The 23,153-nt window shown below is 38.8% G+C and overlaps 1 protein-coding gene across 1 annotated transcript in view; it reads left to right on the forward strand.

Annotated features, from left to right (window-relative positions):
• The window catches only part of LOC124710894 (UDP-N-acetylglucosamine--peptide N-acetylglucosaminyltransferase 110 kDa subunit), a 150,242-nt gene that overhangs the window by 39,880 nt on the left and 87,209 nt on the right, over positions 1-23,153 (forward strand). Inside the window, exons 5-6 of the mRNA XM_047240961.1 lie at positions 17,638-17,706; positions 21,540-21,736. Coding sequence (XP_047096917.1) covers positions 17,638-17,706; positions 21,540-21,736 — 266 coding nt within the window. The remainder of the gene's footprint in view (positions 1-17,637; positions 17,707-21,539; positions 21,737-23,153) is intronic.

A 23,153-nucleotide genomic window follows, 5' to 3' on the forward strand; every position in this document is an offset into this window, starting at 1 on the left:
ATTTTTTTAGAAATTCTTTTCATATATTTGGACACTAGCATTGAGTGTGTGATGATTTGCACAGATACAAACAGTTGATAATATTTAAAGTGAATGTGATCTCTGAAGTGCAGAATACCTCTCATAACAACCCAATGGGAAACTATGTGGATGTTAAATGGACAAAAATACAATCATCAGAGAACATATCCTCATGAGTTGTTTTTGATCCCCATATTTCGCACTTTGGTGGAAACTGTCTCCTTATGCCCAGAGGAACTGAGAGTAAATAATTAGTAAGCTGTCAGTAGAAAATAGCTACAGATTGACAGCACTATACTTCAGTGAATAAAGTAATTTCAAGAAAAGTTGCTACTTACCTTATAACAGAGATGCTGAGTCACAGATAGGCACAACAAATACTGTCACAAATAAGCTTTCGACCAATAAGGCTTTTGTTGCACACACACACACACACACACACACACACACACACACACACACACACACACACACACACACACACCTGCGGTCTGTGGCAGCTGTTGAGTGTGGTTTCAGCTGCCAGAGACTGTGTGTGTGTGTGTGTGTGTGTGTGTGTGTGTGTGTGTGTGTGTGTTTTCTGTTTTCAACGAAGCCCTTGTTGGCTGAAAGCTTATATGGGACAGTCTTTTTGTTGCGCATCTCTGCTATATGGAAAATAGAAGATGGAATGTAACAATATTATGAAAAGGGAGGTTGATACTCATCATTCTCTAATAGTTTCACTGAGTATAGTAAAAGACAGACCTGAATTGTTACAGAAATGCAGTAACTTTTTAGACTTCATACATGCCGCTTGCAGTTGACCTACTGTGGAAAACTGGTAATCACTGTTCAGTGGTAATATGAAACACATACATCAGGATCATCCTAATTTTTCAATTTCCTATGAGTTCAACCCCCTCCCCCAGTTTTCTCCACTCAGCAAAATAAAGATCTGTGCAAAATTAAGCTCAAAACTGCAAAATAAGTTGTGTCTAAGAAGAACTGAAATTTTCACTCCAAATGGTATTCTTTAGATAATTCCTGTTTTATTGAATCTATATGCAATCACTTGAACACACTAGTAATGGATTTTGTTTGTTTTCTGTTAACTTAATGAACTTTGCTAGAGTACGTGATTTGCTGTTGCGAAGACATGAGAAAATGCATAATATTTAAAGTGCAAACCGTTCTACCAGATTGTTACTTGCATTGTTATTATTAGACTTACACTATAACCACTTCATAAATTTCATTAGTAAAAATTTATGTATCTATAGTGTTACATACTTGGTTTATTTACTTCATAAACAGCAGTCATGTTGTCTTTCATTGATTGGTTTTAAATAGTTGTTTCAAACCATTTGTGTGGCTGTTGCACAGGACTTCAGTGATGGGCTCGCCCTGGATCTAGCTTATTCTGATAGTTTATCACAAACACCAAGAACTCATTTTTACATCTTGTTGACAGCACTTGCATTCAGATCATTAGGGCCAAAACTGCCTTCTTAAGTTTTAAGGATTTTCTTTTACACTTAGTCATAAAGCTTACACAAATAGAAGTGCAATATTGGTCACTCAAAAAGCGCTTGTTTTTTTGGCGAAAAGATTACAATTCTTGTTGGAAAAAACGATTGTGCCTTTGAAAAATTACTCACTCTATTGTGCTCTTTGTGCAGATGGTGAATGTTTCATTGACAAGCTTGTTCTGGTCCTTTGGAACAGTGGAAAAAGGGATTAAAAATTTCCATGACAATAAGGCTAAGTGGCCTTTAGTGATGTAGATAAAAAAAATTGAATCACAATGAAGATTGAAAAGTTTAGCGAAAATTCTGTTTCAATACAATGGAAAGCTGCTCTCAACATCCACTGGCGTTCAAAGGTTTAATAGATACAAGAAGTAACTTTCCATGGCAAGAGGCCATTGCTGGGAGTCCCTAGAATTGTGATATCTTAAGACAGAGAGCAAGCAAAGGCCATTTCACATATAGTAGGGAAATGGAGTGTGACTGACTAAATTCAAAAGCTTCATTCTAGTACTACAGACAGCAACTTAGGTGAGGAAATGGTTCCTGTACAGAAGTAAAGAAAAAAAAATTCATCCACTTCGAAGTTCATGGAATTTTCGAAATACATTCATTGAATTGTTAATTCTTTCAGCATCAGCTGTATTCAGTAGCTATACTGTTCATATAGCTGATGCTAAAAGAATTCACAATTCAGTTAATATATTTTCAAAAATATTTGGATGACTGTAGGATTGTCAAGTAAAATAGGTGTCCTTGGATTTCTTGAATACAGCCTTTCCACTCTGAACCAACACCAAAACAAGAGTACTTTCTCTGGTTACTGGCAGGTTACTTATACCAGGAACGGAAGTCAGTGTAAGTGGGTGGCAAAGCGTTTTCACATTGAATACGTACCTATCTCAAGATCAATAATTGATATAAAATTCAGTTAACTTGAGGAGAACGGCTCTTTAACAATATATGTATATTTCTTGTTCGAATGTACATACAAGCCTGACTTCTCATCATTAAAGCACCATATTGTGCTTTCATATTTGTGGGTCATCTGATTATCATAATACTGCTGTGCCTATCACTTAGGTTGCTATGAAGAGATTTTTCAAACTGCATCTTGTGTGTAATTCTTCAGTCTGACTCTATCCTTATTTGATGTTAATCAGAGTGTACATGCTGTGGGCAACTGGGAAATCTGGGATAAACCCGGAAATTTTTTGTCCAGGAAAAAACTCGGAAAAACCCAGTAATCTTAAGAATTCTGGGAATTCATCATTGTTTTAGTCTTCAGTTAATTTTTTTTGTAATGTTGACTGGTAAGAACAGCAAAATGTGTCAAAGACTTTAGTACGAAGTCTAAGGAATACTTCACAAAAGCAAACTGCTACTGATAAGCATTACATCACAACTGTTTACATAAAGTTCATTCTGAGCAGTTGCCAGCAGGCTGATGTGCATATGCAGTTCAGTTGTGTAGGAGCAGTGCCTTCTCTCACTTCTGGCTGCTGAAAATGTGACTGCATCAGTAGCAAGAAGCAGTCATGCTACACAGAAAAAATTTTCTGGTGTGGCCAGTTTGCCAGATTCATGCATCCGCAGAGCATTCTGGGTTTTAGTGGGGAGGGGAATAGTGACGCATGTTTATGTTTAGTGATTTTGCTGTTTCCTGATGTCCTGTTTCTTCTTTGCTTAAAGTTCACATGTCATATAAAAGCAAAACTGATTTCTGTAGCTGGGAGCTATCAACTGTGAATTAAAATATATTCACATAATTATGGGAGGCTGTTATTAGCCTAAATTTTCTACTTTATTTTCACATTTTTGGCAGTCAAGCATTAATTGCCTTGCACAAATGAAGTTATTTTTGTCAGTTTGCTAAATAAATGTGCCTTTTATTAATCTTTTCTGCAGATGCTGTCAGTTTATAAGAAATGAAGTGTTTTCATCCCACAGTAGTGGTCAGTTTAAACTGTTCACTGAATTTAGATGCACATTTTCATCTTCTAGAACTTAGGGCATTATGCCATAATAAAGAATCAAACATAGGGCACTACAGTACTGGTACACCAAGAAAAGTTATATCCTGAAAACTGCACTGAGAAGCTTAATATCAGGTTGGGGCTTACTTCATTGTCAATCAGGACATACGAATTTGTTCTTTAAGCCGAATTATGCATTCCTATGTTCTTGTAGTATCCTTTGATATCCTATTTCTCGTATGACGTCATATAAGTTCTCTTAATGCTACATGTGTATGAACATACAGGCTTCCTACATCATCATAGCTGCCCACGTGCAGTAACACTTGTTCACTTGTTTTCTGGTGCTATCTGGCAGTTGCTGAAACGAACACATGTCTACACCCAGAGTTCACGGGAAAATATTGCAAATGGTTCTTCAAAAAGCGTTATTATGTTTAAAGGAAATTTTCTGTTACACAAGATGAACTATGTTATGTGTGAGAATGTGCAATGCATTTCTTAAATTACAAGGCGTTTGACTCTCATTTAAAAAGTAACACTTTCAGGACCAGCCACTATGAATAATTTCGAGCCCAAAAGACCAGTCATTGTCATCGTTTAAAATTTTGCTGGCACATTTGTGTGGTGTATCTTAAAGTGTAACACACATTAAATAGACAAATATATATATGAAGGCTTAGCTATTCTTGTAGCTACACTATGTACATCAATTTAAACCATTTACTTTCCGTGTTTGTGCATTTGTGCTGCTGAAGAGTGATGTTGCTATTGGCTGACTACATCACGTGTCCCATGCTCTGAATATCTGGTGTCATTGGCTGATGACATCACGTGACATGAGCTATGACTGGCATACAATAGTGCATTGCAATCTCTATTTCAGTGCTTTGGAAACTAATGTGCTGTGTTTGGTAGAATTCAGATTTATACTTTTGTAATATGAAAGTATGGGGTGCGTCGTAATATGAAAATATGCAGTGTACATGCTGTTGCACATCAAAGATCTTTCCAAAACGTGCTGGGAAGTTCTCGCTGGTGTATGAAACCTTTACCATTCAAAGGATTGATGTTCTTACAGTTGGAACAAATGTATTTTTACATGGTAAATTTTTTGTCCATGTATACACCCTGATATTCCAGCAGTGATTAAGGCAAATGTGGCGCAAGTTATGCTCTAGGCAGACAAAGCTGAACAAGAGGTTGAAGAAGATAAATCACCTGAAAGGGTACAATATGCATTAAAGAGGTTTTTCTTCCTCCACACATCACATTTCCGTCTTTTGTTACTCTTAGTGCCTGTACTTTTTTCAGGAGATTCTCTGTTACCAACTTTCCTGAAGAAGCCCTTTCAGCACGAATGAATGCTCCTGCTCACAAAAGCGAAATTAAAAATATATTGGATAATATTTCTTTGCAGAAAGAGAATTCATTCTTCAAAGTTTACAATAAAGTTCTCAAAAAGGATTAGTTAGAAACAGTTTATTAAACATATCAATGCTGGCGAGGGTAACAAATACCTAACTAAGGCCAAAGCCATTCTTAGGGTGAAATAACGATCAGTATGTCTTTGCTCAAATCATGTATATTTGTTGAGTAATATTGGGAAATATTATTTGGAAAATTTGGGTGGAGAATGTTTAAAAGGTGGTGCTGTGTCTTTGATGTTTCTGTAAATTTGTATGAGAATAAAAAATAAATGGCAGAGATAGGAAAGAGAGTATCAGTTTTGAGGAGAAATAATTGATGCATTTACTATTTTCCTACTTGAATTTGTTTTGGTGTCACGTAGCCGTGGTCCAGTTGGGCAGAATTTTTTGTGAATTATTTTTTTTACTCTGGTAGGATTAAGGATAGAAAGCAACATTTTACCTTTCAGAATGTTAGCTATAGCTATGGGCCACCTTAATGCACACATATAAAATGGAATTACAATCGGATCCAAAGAAACCAAATGAGTTTGTGTGATTGATTCCATCTTATGTATGTATGTATAAAGGTTGATGAGCTTTACAATTTTTAAGGCCCCACATTCTTTCACCCAGGAAAAAAGAAGTTTCAAACATTATCTTCGAGATATCCTCCAACTGGTCCTTGACTGTTATGAATACTCATTTTTAATTTCTTAGGATGCAATGAATAGTTCATGAAATTTTGGGCATGCAGCCATGTAAATACTACTTTTAAACTAATATTTTGGGCGCATGTCATCCGGCCATCCTCAGAGCAAATTGCAAGACTGACAAGGTGCCAAGCACAGCCTTACATGCCCCACCGCAGTGGTAATGTGAATGTGGGTCACAGATGCTATTTGGCGGCAAAGAGGTGCTCTTAACATATGCACCACCTGTGCTGAAATCATTCAGATATTGATTCACTTATCAATGTATAATCAGTGGTGGCAACACCTGGTCAACTTTCCTGTAATTTAATTACACCAAGATCTGTAGTCCATGCCTTACCCAAATTAAAATCATTATCTCTGTTTATTAAGTTATCGGTTAATCTAATTTCTATTGCTTTCTTTAAAATAGGATCCCAAAAGGAAGAGGTGGAGGTTAAAATCTTCCCTGTCACTGTAGTTCATCAAATGTCCCATATCTATACAATGCTCTGCCACAGCTGACTTGTCTGGCTGTAGTAAGCATGTGTATCTTCAGTGTTCCACGCACCTCTCATGAATGGTGCATGTTGACTAACCTGTATCTGATTTATCACAATTTCTGCAATGTTTGTGATAAACAACTGTGTTACGAAGCAATAAATCATCTTTCACAGAACTGAGTAATACTGCGATTTTCACCAATGACCAGAAGATTGTCTTAACACCGTGGTTTTGAGAATACGGCTTGTCTTAGAGGAAAGAGTGCCCACACAAGATGAGAATGCTCTTGATCTGGAGATATTAGTTTTGTCTTCCAGATCGCATAGAATTCTCTCCAGATGTGTTGCTGGGATTATCCATTCACTTTAAAAATGGTCTTAAGGTGTATGATGAGCTCCCCATACAAATTGTTATTGTCTTGGATATACAGTGTGCCCTGTTCACTAAGGGCTTAAGGACACCTTTTGTTTTTGAAGGGTGATGGCAACTACTTTGATGTAAATGTAGATTCATACATCATGTCCCAATGCACCTTCAACTTCACGACGAATGAAAACTTCCAAAAAGAGGTGCAGCCATCTTTTGTATTTCCATAGCAAATTTAATACTAGATTGTTGAAATTCGGATGCTCCAGAAATTGATGTAATTCATGCTCCTTGTGAAGCCATACTACAAATATGTTGTCCATGCACCTCCAGAAGACCGTTGGTTCAAAACGTGTCAAATCCAGTGCCTTGCCCTCTTAAGTCTTCCACAAATAATTTAGATACCAGGGGGAGAGGGCACTTCCCATAGCAACACCATCAGTCTGCTCATAAAATTCTCATTAACTTGAAAATAAAATGACAGGAATACATGCTCAAATAGGGATGTGATGTCTTTGTCTAAATGTTGGTCAATAAGAGACAATCCTTCGAAGGTATGAATCTATATTTACATGCCAGTAACTGCCATCTCCGCTTCACAAATGGGGGGGGGGGGGCGGTGGGGGGGGAGGGGGGGGGGTCCTAAAGTCCTGAGTGCAAAGCGCAAACTGTGTATCCTATAATGACAATTTCCAAGATGATCTCAAACACCTTCAGAGTGCTCCTAAAGTGAATGGGTATTCCCAGCAGAAAATTCACAGAGGATTCAGTGTGAATCCTAGGATGCAAGTAAATGATCTGGAAGAAGAAAGTAATACATTCAGATAAAGAGCATTTTTGCAATATTTGGATGCTCTTTCCTTGCAGATAAGCCATGTTCTTGAGAATCATCCTGTTAAGCTGATTTTCTGGCCACATAAACAATTATTATAGCCTTACTCGGTTCTGTAAAGGATGATTTATTGCTTTGTAAGATGGGTGTGTATCAGATGCATTGCGGAAATTGTGATAAATCCAATATAGGTCAGACAACATGCACTGCTCACGAGAGGTAAACAGAAAAATAAAAAAAAGCTTACAACAACAGTCAGCCAGTTGTGCCTGAGCATTGTATAGACACAGGATATTTGATGAACTACAGTGAATGGGAAGTTTTTACATCTACATCTTCCTTTTGGAATTATATTTTCAATGAAGCCTTTCAAATTACATTAACCGATAACTTCATATAAATAGAGATAATGGTTTTAATTTAGATAAGCCTTGGAATCTGGCTCTTGATGTAATTAAATTGCAGAGTAGTCATGAAGGTGTTATCACCACTGAATATACATCGATAAACAAGTCAATCGTCTGAACACTTTCACTTTAGTTGGGGCGCGCGTGCGTGTGCGTGTGCGTGTGCGTGTGTGTGTGTGTGTGTGTGTGTGTGTGTGTGTGTGTGTGTGTGTGTGTAAAAGTGTACCTCTCTGCCACCGACCAGCATCTGTCATCCACATGCGCAGTACCACTGCGGTGGAGCACACAAGGTCACTCTCAGCACCTAGCCATCAGTCTTGTGACTCACTCTGAAGATGTCTAGATGATAGGCGGCTGAAATATCTGTTGAAGAAGGGTATTTGCATGTCTGCATACCCAAAATTTAATGGATTATTACTAATATTATTTATACTTGACAGCAAATTATTCAGGCAGTAGAATGGTCCAGTATTGGGTAATCTGTTGTGACTTGGCAAGACAGCCAAGTCACTATGAGAGGAAGCCGAAAGGCACGCGCTTAAGCTCACGCAGGCTAGCGTGAGGTCTGGAACAGTTAAGGGAATTAATAGTAGCAAATAAAGTACGTAGTTGATGTAGTACTTAACTTTAATCCATAAGTGGTGTACATCGGTCTGACGGTACAGGCATCACAAGTTAAATATCTATTGATAATGGCGCCTTGCTAGGTCGTAGCAAATGACGTAGCTGAAGGCTATGCTAACTATTGTCTCGGCAAATGAGAGAGTAATTGTCAGTGAACCTTTCCTAGCAAAGTCGGCTGTACAACTGGGGCGAGTGCTAGGGCGTCTCTCTAGACCTGCCGTGTGGTGGCGCTCGATCTGCTACAATATTTCAAAAGTAATGATGAAAAATGTACTCACCTAGCAGCGGCAGCGCGCACACACACACACACACACACACACACACACACACACACACACACACACACACACACACACACACACACGACAGTTGTAATTAGCCAAGCATTCAGAGCCAGTGGCTCCTCCTTCAGGCCGAGGGATTGAGGGGGAAGTAAGAGGGGTGAAGGAAAAGGACTGGCGAGATCTACGAAAAGGGGTTGATTTCAAAAGAGTCACCTAGAACTGTGGGTCAGGGCAGACATACTGCACAGGATGAGAAGGAAAGACTGTTAGGGGCTGCATTGGATGAGATTTGAAAACCTGAGATCTTGAAGGTGGAAGACAGCATAATATGCAAGACAGGGATTACTGCGTAAATGTCATGCACAAGTTAACTGCTGGTATATGACATAGGTTGTTTCACATGTCGTTCACCCTTTGATAATATATGTTTTGCCAGTTGCAGAACTTCTATAAGTGGTGGTAGGGGGTGCATAGTGAAAGTCCTGCAGAGGGGATGGTCACAGAGGTAGGAACCTTAGAGTAGGGAGATTGGTGAAAAAGGAGCGTAGGGTCTGACAAGAACATTGCAGAGATTGGTACACCAACTAAAAGCTATTCTAGGTGTATTGGCAAAATCTCACAGAATGTATGCCAATTCAGGGCATGATTTTAGGAAGTTATGGCACTGTCGAAGTAGCTCATTAATACATTCCAGACCAGGATAATGCTGAGTCACCAGTGGTATGCTCTGAAGTTGTTCCCTGAAGGGATCAGCAGTACCAGGATTGGATGTGTTGGGCTAGGAAATTGCTTTTGAACTAGGCTGGTGGGTTAATTCTGCACAGTGAAGGAATGACATCATAGGTTTGGAATTAGATGGGCACTGACAGAGGAAATGTTCAGCAGACAGACACTGAATTTAATGTGGTGGCATCAGCGGTTACAAGTAAGGTGTGTGATGGGATTGGGATGTGCACAGACTTCAGACATCAAGGAGACAATTTGTATCTTTGATATAGGAGGGGGGTCTTAGTACTACGAGTTGCGGATGCTGGTCAACTAAGGCAGATATACATTTGATTGGTGCTTTGCAGCCAGCAACTATAGGAGAGCTAGGATTATTGGTTTTGTAGATCTTAGGAAGAGGGTAAAAGGTGGGGGTGCGTGGTTTGGGTGGTGTGAGAAGTTCTATGGATTGAGGTGTTAGTCCTTGTGAGGGGCCTGAGGTTTTAAGCAGGGACTGCAGGTAAGTTCGAATCACAGGGGTTGTATTGATGGCAGACATTGTAGGTAGAGGTGTGAGACAGCTGTCATAGACCTTCACTAACATAATCCTTTCGGTGAATACTACAGTGTTAGATCCTTTGTCTGCTGTGAGGATAATGATAGAGCCATCAGCTTTTAGGGAACGTAGAGCCTGGAGTTGTGCAGAGGACAGTTAGGGTCATGTTGTAGGGACCCGAGGAAGGGCTGTGAAACAATGCGGGATGTGAGGAATTCTTGGAAGGCTTGTAAGGGATGATTTGAGGTACTGGTGGTGGATCAAGAGGGATCATGGTTTGAGCTGTTCAAGGCAGGGTTCAATGTCAGGTTTGCTGTCAGAAAGAATTTGAGATTGGGTTCCAAAGTGATATTTCCAATTGACTATAAACAGTCCTGTTGGAGGAACATCTGCAGCTGAGCAATATAGCAGAGGTTGAAGAAACTGCTTCAGTTGTAAAGTTCTTTTATTATCACATGACCGGTTTTGGGCTCTTATAAGCCCATCTTTAGGTGTCTGAACGTGGCACTGTGGCCCCCGAGCGCCGCGTTGGACATGTATTACTCCTTGTTCTGCACTCACAGGCAGTAAACTGCGCCTAGTACATGTCCACTGTGGTGCTCGGGGCCACAGCACCAAGTTAAGACACCAAAAGATGGGCTTATAAGAGCCTGAAACCGGTTGTGTGATGATAAAAGGACTTTACAACTGAAGTGGTATGTTCAACCTCTGGCATTTCCAATTGTTATTACATGTGAAGGAAAATAGGTCCTTCACCAAAGCAACATGATCAAATGCAGGTGCAGGGCTGAAAGAGATACCCTTAGATAATACATTTATTTCAGGAGGGGAGAGTGCTTTGGATAAGAGGTTGACACTGTACTGTTATGACTCTGATTATGGGTTATTCTTGGTCTGGGTGGGATGTTCAGGAGGTTGGCCAAGCTTGGTTTGTAGGAGAGAGGAGTGGTGATTTATGGTGTGACTGTTTAGGCCACAGAGGGACAGGAAGGGAAACACCACTGTTCATGTAGTTTAGGAGAAGTTGGGAAAGCTTTTTTAGATGAAGTCTGGTGTGTTGTCAAAGTTTAAATTTGGCTTGGCAGATGATACCATCCAAGGAAACATGAGGGGCAGATAACTGCAGAATTTTGCGGGAGAAGTGAAGTCTGGTGGAGTGTAAATTGGCTGGTGAGGAATATAGGTCACAGATTAACCTGGTAGGAGCAAGAGATTGCTGTATTTGAAACTGTGAAAGAGCCTGGTGTAGAGTAGTATTACATCCAGAAATGGGGCCTTTCAATGTTAGGCCTTTGGAGTAACTCCAAGGGACAAGCAAGTTTCAAGAAACAGAATGAGAGACCGTAGTTTCAATAGTGCAAAAGCATGTTTTTGAGAGTGGGTGTAATATGGGATGGGATTCATCATGGCAAGAGAGGATAGTTCAAAGAGTTAGAAATCATAGGATTGGCAAAGAAATAAACAAATAGATAAGCAGAGCATGTTAAAGATAGAAAAATGGAAGAAAAGCAAGGAAAAAATTTGGTTAAACCAGAGAAAATCCGCACAAAATTGTTAATAAGAGGTAATGAGTGGGCAACCTAACGATACGAAAAAAATTATAGAAAAAGAAGAAAGGGAAAAAATCGATTGGGAAAGTCGTGAAAGCAGACAACATTTTAAACTTTGCAGCCTTCCAACATTGCTTCACAGCCCTTCCTCAGGTCCCTACAACATGACCCTAACCTGTCTTCTCCACAACTCTAGGCTCTACATTCCCTAAAAGCTGATGACTCCATCGTTATCCTCCCAGCAGACAAAGGATCTACCACTGCAGTACTTGACTGAAAGGAGTATGTTAGTGAAATTCTATGACAACTGTCTGACACCTCTACATGCGTCTGCCATCAGGATCCCATCCCTGTGATTCAAACTGACCTACAGTCCGTGCTTAAAACCTCAGGCCCCTCACAAGAACTAACACCTCAATTCATAGAACTTCTCACCCCACCCCACCCAAACCATGCACCCCCACCTTTTACCTTCTTCCTAAGATGTACAAACCCAATAATCCTGGCTGTCCTATAGTTGATGGCTTCTAAGCCCCTATCAAACGTATATCTGCCTTAGTAGATCAGCACTTGCAACTCACAGTACAAAGACTCACCTCCTATATCAAAGATACCAACCATTTCCTAGATCGTCTGAAATTCCTTAGTCAGTGCCCACCTGATTCCAAACATATGATATCATTTGTCAACACTTCCTTACAACTACTTCACCTTTGAGGGGCAGACATACAAACAGATCATGGATGTGGCCATGGAACCAGGATGGCTCCTTCCTATGCAAACCTTTTCATAGGTTGCTTGCAGGGGTTTCCCTGGGATCCATAAGTTTTCAGCCCCTGGTTTGGTTTAGATACATTGATGACATCTTTACAATATGGACTCATGGTGAGGCTGACCTGTTGAAATTCCTGGAATCTCTGAATACCTTCTCCCAATTAAATTTCACATGGTCCTGTTCCCGGTTCAGTGCCATTTACCTTGATGTTGATCTCTTCACCGAAGGCCAACAAACAACAGTACTTAACATTTTGACAGTTGCCATCCTTTCCATGTCAAATGTTCCCTCCCATACAGCCTTGGCATCCAAGGCAAACATATTAGTTCACATGCAGACTCTTTAGAGCAATACACCACTATTCTCACCTCAGCCTTCACTATAGGGAATTACCCCACCGGCCTAGTACAAAAGCAGATTTCCTGGGCCATCACATCCAATCCCGGTACTGCTGATCACTCTACAAAACAGCTTCCGAGCACACCACTAGCGAGTCAGTATTATCCTGGTCTGGAATGTATTAATCAGCTATTTCAACACTGCAATGACTTCCTAAAATCACTGAAATGAGATCTATTCTGTCTGAGATTTTGCCCAACACACCTAGAATAGCTTTTTGTTACCCTCCCAATCCTTGGATATTTGGCTCCTTTTCACTGGTCATTGCACATTTTAACTAAAAACTAGTGATGATGTATAATTTTGCTGTGTTTACAGTATGGTATAACCCTACTTCTGTGTTCCTGGAATTAAGATTAAGTTTCTTGATACCAGGACCCTATACTCAGTGAATTTGAAGCAATAAACATATTAAGTTGGAACAATTTGTGCCATAATTCCTGCCGCTGCAGAGCTCTGTTCGGCGTAGTATCAGATGGGAGTAACTAGGTTTGTCTGAGTAAAGGTATCATGACCAGTCACAACCATTTTCAAACTGCGTATGCTCAGTTTTGTGATTGTTGACATCTTTGTCGAACCATACTTAAGCATGTTTCATTGTTTGACCACTTGTAGCCGTAGTTGACACCTTCACTCACTTTGTGTTGCTCAAATGTTTTTAGTTTTAAAAAAATGCCAATTATGTGTTTCATGCTGAGCAAAATGTGTCTGAGAATCTATCCTCCTTGTAAAGTGCAGTATTTACGTATGTATTTTTTGTAATATAATACGAGCAAACAATGTGAATGACAATTTGCTTGTGTGGTTTTCTTCATAACTCAGGAGGCACAGTACCTGATAACCTCAAAAAGATGACTACAGTGCAAGAGACTCAGAACAACACATATGTAAACACTGCACAAAATACTTACACAAATACGTCCACTTGACAACAAGAAAAAAATTCTCAAAATGTGTCATGCTAAGCATGAAAAAATGCATAACTAGCGCAGTGTTCCATTATTTAACAAACAAATTACAGCTGGAGGCTTTTGAGAAACATTGATTATGACTTACGTAATTAAGTAAGAAGTTTGTACTTCTCAGACAATTATCAGTTCCATTTCCATCAGTGGTTTTTATTAGATAATAAACAAGACCCTGACAAGTATTTTCATGCATATTATGTACGTACAACCTACATAAAGTGCGAAAGTACAAGAGGTGTCCTGTATGTAACTTCACAGCTTAAAACGTTGTTCTCACATTTTAAATTTCCTGCATTTAATTTTTTTTTTTTTGTTTAGTCCTGTGAAAAGTGTAAAGGTGAAGTTCCACTGTACTTTATAAATGTATATTGGTATGGTCAATCTCTATCTCATTTGGATGCTTCACAATAGGACTGTGACGTACAGCTGCATGTGATTGCTAACTGAGAGGCTACTGGTTAACAAACTGATTACGAACAGGAAGAGGCATGCAGAGTCAATGTGCCTGCTGCCCACACCCCTGGTTTACCCATTATCCCTTCATACCAAAAGCTTTAGCAATAATTAAATTAAATTACTTACGTTGTTATTCGCAAGTCCATAGTTCATTTACCTTTTTTTTTTTTTTTTTTTTTTTTTTTTTTTTTTTTTTTTTTTTTTTTTTTTTTTTACAAAGTTTGGCATGTTTATATGTCATGTGTAACGTATTGTGCACCATGCTGCCTGAAAGAAGAAATGTTGTTTCATGGATAACTGACCATCCTGGAATACTTTCGTCAGTAGCAGGGATTTAACCTCCAAAGATAAAAATACTTTTAACATGGCTCTGTATGAAGCATTCATTGCAAATAATATCTCTCTTCACAAACTTATAAACACTATCCTCAAAGGTTTCCTGCACAAATACTGCTTAAATCAAAATATGCCAGATGAATCAACATCGCATAAAAATTAATACTGGCAGTTCACCTATGTGTTCTGGTAGAAATACAGAGTGAACTCGAGGACAACATTAACTGGATTTTAGTTGACAAAACTACCGATACTTATGGCTGTAAAATTACAAATTTAATTGGTGGTGCGTTAAAACGAGAGTTGCCTTCTTCCTGTTTTGTGACGTGCAAAGAACTTGGAAAGATAAATTATTCTATGATTGCCGGCTGGGGTGGCCGAGCGGTTCTAGGTGCTACAGTCTGGAACCGTGCGACCGCTACGGTCGCAGGTTCGAATCCTGCCTCGGGCATGGATGTGTGTGATGTCCTTAGGTTATTTAGGTTTAAGTAGTTCGCAGTTCTAGGGGACTGATGACCTCAGCAGTTAAGTCCCATAGTGCTCAGAGCCATTTGAACCATTCTATGATCACTAGGTTTGTGAATGAGGGTATGAAAAAAAACCCGGAATCTTCTGCAGACGAAAGAGTGTTAGTGTTTCTCTCAGATGTTGTTCCCTTTATGATCAAAGCAGGAAAACACCTCCAAGTATTTTATCCCAATTAGATTCAGGTGAAGTGCTTTGCTCACAAAGTACATCACCTTGCTGAAATAGTACGATCCATGTTTTGTAATGTAAGTAAATTGATTTCATCCACAAAGAAAGTGTTTAAGGCACATGCTCACATCAAAACCCATCAAGAAAAACTACAAAATGTGCTGTTACCTCCTGAAACAGTGGTATCACGTTAGGGTATGTCGGTTGAAGCTGTGTTTTACAGTGAAAATTTCAATGCAGTCAAAGGTGTAGTAAGTGACTTTTGATAGTGCAGATCTGTGGCAGAACTCCTCACTGTCAGAGATATTCCCAAGAAAACTTAAAGAAAAGTTCAAAAAAACATTTTGAACAGTAACCCAAGCAGTGATTCCTTGTCCCAGATTGATAGTTTTATTAATGGGATGGGTGAACTTTTGTCAAAAATTAGTGGCAACATAGAACAAAAGATTCAAATACTGCCCAGTTACTTCAGTTGATATAGAACGGTTCTTTCCTGCTTATAAAAAAAATGTTTAGAGTGCTCGAAGATACAATCCTACAACTGAACATTAAAAACAGTATTTGATCGTTTGTGTGTACAATAATAGCAAAATGTAAAATAATTTGTAAGTGATAGTTTAGTTTGATAATATTAATTAAATTTCAGCATTATTAAAAAAAATCCTGCTTGTATGTTGTTCTTGGAATAACATATTACGGAGTTCTTGAGTGTGCTGCTCTGCATATGAACTGTGCATATAGATTGTTGTGTGGCAGCTAACTTGCATCGCATTTGCTTGCTACCGACAATGATAGCAAAGAAAAAACAATACTTGAAACAAGGTGTGAGTCTTCTTTTTGGAATTTGTTTAAAAAAGTAATCTCAAAAAGAACCCTGCCTAACCTCTGCCAGAAAGTATACAGATCATGAGGTCAACATTCTGAATGTTTTGATTTTTCACGTGGCTGCCACTTTTCCTCGCAGTCGGTATGTACAGGTTAATCGGGGAGATATATTGCACGCAATAACTACTATGTTTTTTTAATTATATGATCTTGTATGTCTCAGCACTTTCCATGCATATTTTAAACAGTTTTCATGTGTATTTGCATGTATATTTTGAACTTCTTATGTTGTATATAGTCTGTTCTCTACTTAGGAAGCGCTAATATAATGGCACGGTGGAAGAGAGTAATTAAGTTTGCAACTTGGTTAACAGCCCCGACAGTAACCCACATTTTACAATAAAATTTGATGTAAAAAGAAGCATAAATTTCATTGACATGCATCAAAGAATTTATTTTCCAATTAAGTGCCTCGGACATTTGCTTTTGGCATGAATCCATGACTAGCATTTCCGACATTGTCTGACTTAGTGAAGCAACACAATGTTACAGACACACAAGGAAATTGATATTCACGTACTATATTTCTACCCGTTGTGGTCATTATCAAGTATCGTTTATAGTTTCTTCTCCACTGGGCTTAGTATCTGCTGTGTTTACAGCTGATAATTTAACAAGTGCAAGATTGGTGATTGTTAGGGCATAGATCCCTGATCACTACTGCCGCTTGCACTTTTCTTATCTCATTTTGGGATATTTTGTACTAGTCAGTAAGTTAGGGTGGTACAAACAGCTATAAAAATTCACTCAGCCTCAAGGTTATAGTGTATAATTTGAAGGATTTAGCAGGAAAAATGATATATGCCAAATTCAGAGCTCCTGTCCATCCTATTCACATAAAGATAACTCAGCTATGTTGGGTGTTTCTTCCATGATTCATGTACTCCTCCACCCCCTCCCCCAAGCTCTCTACCTAGCACCTTATGGACTAAATGATTCTTACAAAACAACCTAGAAATTCCTAGTTCAGGTGGTTTTGGAAAACACGCACACGCACACACACACACACACACACACACACACACACACACACACACACTCAATTACCACTGCCTCCGGCTGCTGCGGTCAGCCAGAGACAGTTTTTCCTCTCTCTCTCTCTCTCTCTCTCTCTCTCTCTCTCTCTCTCTCTCTCTCTCTCTCTCTCTCTCTGTGTGTGTGTGTGTGTGTGTGTGTGTGTGTGTGTGTGTGTGTGTGTGTGTGTGTGTGGTTTTCCCCCCAGAAAGAGTGTTTTGGTTGAAAGCTTACCTGTTCAGTAGTATCTGTGGCATGCATGTCTATAATTCAACTTCTGATGTTAAGAATTCAGGCATACAACAGTAGACCAAGATCAGCCAATCTCATATAAGGGTTATGTGGCAATGTGGTTGTTCTCCACACAAAATGTATCAGTAATGTAGGTGATAGGTCATTACTCTCCAGGAATGTATATATTGCACAAAAATTCATAATCAGAAAAGTATTGTATAAAGCAGTTAAGTTTTCTAGTCCTCCCTGTATAGTCTGTGCTGTATTGTAAAAGAGTAGTTCAGTTCTGTTTAGTGTAAAAAAAAAATGGTTAGAGGGATAGTCAGGTACATAATAGTAGTAAAGTTTTTCATTAAATGTAATATGTGGTGATCTGTTTATGATAATAGGCATTGGATTGGGACAGTTTATTACATGGTTGTATTTACTTGCTGTTACAGGATTTATATTGTGTGAGAAGTGATCTGGGAAATCTGCTTAAAGCACTGGGAAGACTTGATGAAGCTAAGGTAAGGTTTTGTCTTACACCTGACCTTTCCCTTCCTTTCCTTATCACATGAAGTTTACTCAGCTTAGCAATTATAGAGGAAATGACTGGGGACAGTACTTCCTCTGCATTTAAGTATTCTTTTAAACATAGAATGTTATAATTCTTGCTGAAAAACCATCTTTGTGTACAATTTAGCAAGCTGAGTGAGCTCCTTCCTTTCCAAAATCCTATTCAACTATCTTTACCAATAGTCATTAACACAATGGTATGAATTTTCAAAGGCTGCTAAAAGTAATTCACAAAATTTGTTGGCTTGCCTGGTGAAGGAGTAGATATGCATCCAAGTGTATTGAATCGTAAATATTCCTGGTTAAGATTTTTCTTTTTGTCTGAGATTTATGGTAAAAGATTATCCACTGTCATCACACACAACGTTAGAAGAAAAGGAGGTTGCAGTAACATTTGTTCCAAAAAAAGAAAAATATTATGGAGTGCCTCACGTTGCCAGATTTTTGGGCACATAGGAGTAAAACAGCTTTTTCCTATTGATTGTATTGTCACATTCACCAGCTATGAGTCCAGGTGGTGTTTTCTTGTTGTTAGAGCACTAATGATGAATTTGACATTACATCTGCATTCCTTCCTTTCTCCTGCTTCCATGTGCAGCTTAATGCCCAGTGACTTTACCATGCTAATTTCTCATTAGCATGCTAAAGTAAAGGCTGGAAACATAAGTGGTATTGGACAGCGCATTTGCCAGTACCAACTATGGAGACTCACAAAATGCAGCGCCACAGTTTTCAAGAAATAACAGCAGTGTGGTTTGTAACAGATGCTGATATTTCTTGAATTATTTTGCTTCCATTTAAGAGTTACTCGTGAGGGAGACGACATGAGTTACGTCAAAAAGTGTTACTTTGTTTACAGTTACTGTTTTATACTTGGCAATTCTCGACGGGTAACTCGCGCAGCTGTGACCTTCCATTTTCCAGTCCTTGGCGATATCAAACAGGAAAAAGTTGTTGAAGGTTTCATTTGTATGTATGATCTTACCTGGATCCAGATGAAAAATTTATATTTACTTGCAAGTTGGCAAAACCATTTGATAAGTTTCATATTTTCAGGCAATTTTCTTGAGTTGCGCAATGTATCAGATTAAGCATGTGTGCATAATGTCTTAACTTATCATATGGTTTACAGCCAATTTCAGGCGATAGTGGTTTAAAAATTTTTCATATACTGCAAATTAGCCTTTGAAAGATTCAAACACATTGACTCATAAAAGCTGAGTGGAACCAAAGTGCTGGAGACAGGGGGTTTTCAATTCATTCAAAATCATCTGTTTCTGATACAGCTTTCCTTGTTTGGTTGGATGGAGTTTATTAAAGTACATACCTGTTTGAGTAGTGAAGCTTTCATAGAATACTATTAAGATTTGCTGTGAATTGGCATCATTGGTTACATTGCAGTTATTACATTAGTTTGCTTTTTCATTTCTGACTTTACACACACACGTAATTCAGTAGTGAATAAATTCCAACATGTAAATGGAAATTAGTCTTTGTAGGAAATGTGGGAATAGGTCATGCATAAAACTAGACTGAGTGCTCAAACCTTGTTGTAACTTCTTTTTTTAATTTTCTGGTGAAAGTTGTATTAGAAACATGTGTAATTTGACTTATTGCATTAATGATTTGTTAATCTTCGTGCAGATTTTACTGGTGAAGGAATAAATTCTTTCATCAAAGTGACTGGCAAAGTAATTTTGGAGATTCTTGTTACATAAAATGGAAGTTCTGTAAGTAAAAGTAGAACAAAGCATTAGTCTGTTGTTTGTTTTCGGCATATTTTACCAAGCTCTGCAAAGTCATTGAAATTCATAAATAGTTTACTGTTATCAGTTAAAATACATGGTAGTACTGCTGATTAAATTTCAGCTCAAAGGCTTAGTGTTTATCACATTATAAGCTTACATATTTTACAGAGTAGACATGCTTTAACACAGAACATTTTAAGAAATGCACCAAAGCCTTATTGGAAAGCAAATTGTGTGGCTCTTCCATTATTGGCTTGCTCTGAGGTAATATTTGAACTCTAATACACTATTATTGCAAGTGTTGTAGTCTTTAATTATGAACAGACAGCAAGCTTCTATTTTTGTAGGGAGGGGGTGGAGGCAGTACTACATCACTCAATGTCACCAAGAAAGATTTTATTGTATAAGGAGTAATAAAGTGATAGAACTGTAATGCCTTTCTATAGGCATTAACAAATGGAGGCTTGAATTGCTCTACAGCAAAGACTGAAATCATTGTTACGTCTTAAAAGTTTTTAAGTGTGTATAGAGCTTCTTTATGCTCTGTGCATCAAACAAGGAAAAGTATACCATTGCTCAAAGTTCATTACTCCACTTGTGTGGGAGGTGAAATATGAGGGAAACAATACATAACAGAACTTAATGCATACTTAGTTAATTTCTTAATTTTCCTGTCAGTTCTCTGTTTATTGATTAATAAATGATAGGAACTCCAGTTTAGTTGTTGGTGCCGCCCAGGCTTGTCACGTGTGCCTTTGTGCGCTGATTAATGACATGCTTCTTGTTCTTTCTTCCCCCGACTGGGAATGGCTCTGTTAGATGGAGGCGTTCATCTCGTCGACTGCGCGCTCGATGGTGGGCGGGCTTGTTGGTGTGCCAACTCAGTGATAAATGTAGTCCTAGTGGCTGGTGCCCCTCAGGTAAAGTAGACCACTGGGCCAGTCTCCTACCTCCCCGCGATGCTGCAGGAAATTAATTAGTTGCGTGCTGTTATCCTTAATTATTCTGCACATTCCCCCTCAGAATGAAAAAAAGATTCTTTTGTGTTTTTTACCCGTTTTCAGAAGTGATACATTTGATTTTTTTTAATTCTCGAGTCTTTATGAAATTGGCTGAATGTGCTTTTGTTTAATTGCAGTATGTAGCTGATTCATGATAGAAACCAAACCATTAAATAGTGAATGATGTTTTGGAGACAGCTCTAAATTTTGAGTTTATTATGACAATGTTATCATCACTCCTTCAGTTCAGGAAAAGGTACAATTTTGTTTCTTCCAAAAATGAACTTTATTTATTGGTTTGTTCCTTTTAAAAATAAATTTAAAAAAGGAATTGCATCTGACATCGTTTTTAAGTCTGGCTTATTTATGTAACTTATCCATTTGCATAACCTCCTAGGAGGAGACTGGCTTTTCAATTTAAAACAAAAATTTTCTGCTGCTCATATCTTGTGTGTTTTAGGTTACGGAGCAAATAACACTTTTGTGTTTCAAGCCTTGTCTCCCGCGCGCGTTAGGCGATTTGTTTATTCCTTACATCCATTGCTGCAATTTCCATTACCTATCCTCTGTCACTAATGTAACATGTCCTGGTTGAAAGTAATTTCGTATTTTAGTGGTTACATTCAGTGTTGTTAGACGCACTATTGTAGTACTCTCACCCAGGGCATGTTAGGCTATAGCTGCAGCGTGCTGCGTACGGCAGTATCAGGTTATTCACATTGTTAATTTGATCGCCTGTGGATTACCTGATACTGTGTTTTACAGTGGAACCAAGTGTTACTGCCCTTTGTCACTTTGACTTGTCTTATTAATTTTGCTGTGGCACTTGATGATGCTGTCATAGGATGACCATTACTCCCTTCCTTTATGAGTATCATTATTACTCTTGAAGGGAGCGGTCCGCATTGCTTGGGAGCAAGGCTTTGCTAGCGCGAGCAGCAGCGTTTTTTGCAACTGCCTGCGAAGCACCTTCTTGCTGATTAGCTTTTTTTCCTGCCCCCACCCATCTTCCCTCGTACCCTTACCCAATTACAGGCTTGCTACCTAAAAGCAATAGAGACTCGACCAGACTTTGCTGTGGCATGGAGCAACCTTGGATGTGTATTCAATGCTCAAGGAGAGATATGGCTGGCTATACACCATTTTGAGAAAGCTGTGGCACTTGACCCAAATTTTCTGGATGCTTACATAAATCTTGGAAATGTGCTGAAGGAAGCAAGAATATTTGACAGGTAAGTTTGTAAATTTTGTGTGATTTTGTAGGATATGAAATAGTTGTCTGTCTGTGTGGATGTGGTATGGGAAGCTTTTGATGAGAATTAACATTTTTTACTCCTTTTTCTGATGTTACAGCATTTTAAATTTTTGAATATTGATTTTATTTCAAAGGTAGACACAAGTAATCTAACTCTCCTTTGCTTACTGGTACATTTGTTAGTTCATTTTGTGATTTACAATAAAGTTTAGAGAGAGACAAGTAATGAACTTAGAGTTGATACATAGTTGCTGACAAGCAATACAAAATGCAAGAGCCAGGTGAGTTAATATAGTTATTTGCAAATTCTTGAAGTGAGAGGATAGTTCCAATGAAGTTCACAAAAAATTACATTAGTCACTTCATGATTTTTTTAAAAAGTATTGTGCTACTGTCGCTTCTAACAAGGAGAAAATCCCCAAGTGTTTAGCTAGGTATTATTAATGAGTCATTAGAGCTGTGGCTACTGTACTTATGAATGTGGTGAGCTACGAAATCAATTCAAGAACTTTGTACACACATTTTTTGTAAAATTACCTTCTACTTACTGTGCATGGTATCCTTCAGAATCGGGATGCACTGAACCCTTGTGAGGCAAACTGGAGAGCTACTTGATTGAGAAGTAGCGGCTCCGGTCTTGTGAACCAACATACGGCCAGGTAAACCAGTATACGGCCAGGAGAGTGCTGGGCTGACCACATGCTCTCCATATCTGTATCCAGTGGCAATGACGCCTGTGGGCTGAGGATGACACGGCGACCAGTTGCTACCGTTGGGCCTTCCAAGGCGTATTCGGACGGTGAGAGAGAATCCTTCAGAATACTGTCATCTACAATTCATATACTGTTCCCAGTGCTGTTTCCACTTCCAGAAGCAGTCTTCGTACGCCTCTTGCTGAATCGCACAAAGTGCTGTCTGTAAATTTTGTTCTATCTCATCTGTTGTTGCACATCTTAGTCCTTTAAACATCTCAGCCTCATAACCATAGACCCATGTCACATCACCAGTTAAGATTCTCATTTGCGCGATTCAAAAGGTCTTCAAAGTTTCTTTCTGGTCTTGACTCATGAGCCGAATGACGAACTTGGTGGCAACACAATGCATTCCAAGATGCTGTGTCAGGATTTCACGACATTATCCCACTGAAATTTTACATTCTTTTGCAATCTCTCGGACAGTCGATCTTAGATTGGCACGCATAGTTTCACTGACCATGCCGACATTAGTGCTGTTAGTAGACACTAAAAGACATCCTCAATGAGGATCATTGTTCTTCCAACCAGCCATTTTTTAACTGTGTGAACCATTCACAACACAAAATATGGCTTAAGTGCTCATCACCGTAGGCGTTGTGCATAATTTGGTGTGAGTTTCACGGAAAATTTGCAGATGTG

This window comes from Schistocerca piceifrons, chromosome 1 (assembly GCF_021461385.2).
Source record: "Schistocerca piceifrons isolate TAMUIC-IGC-003096 chromosome 1, iqSchPice1.1, whole genome shotgun sequence".
Classification (NCBI taxonomy): domain Eukaryota; kingdom Metazoa; phylum Arthropoda; class Insecta; order Orthoptera; family Acrididae; genus Schistocerca; species Schistocerca piceifrons.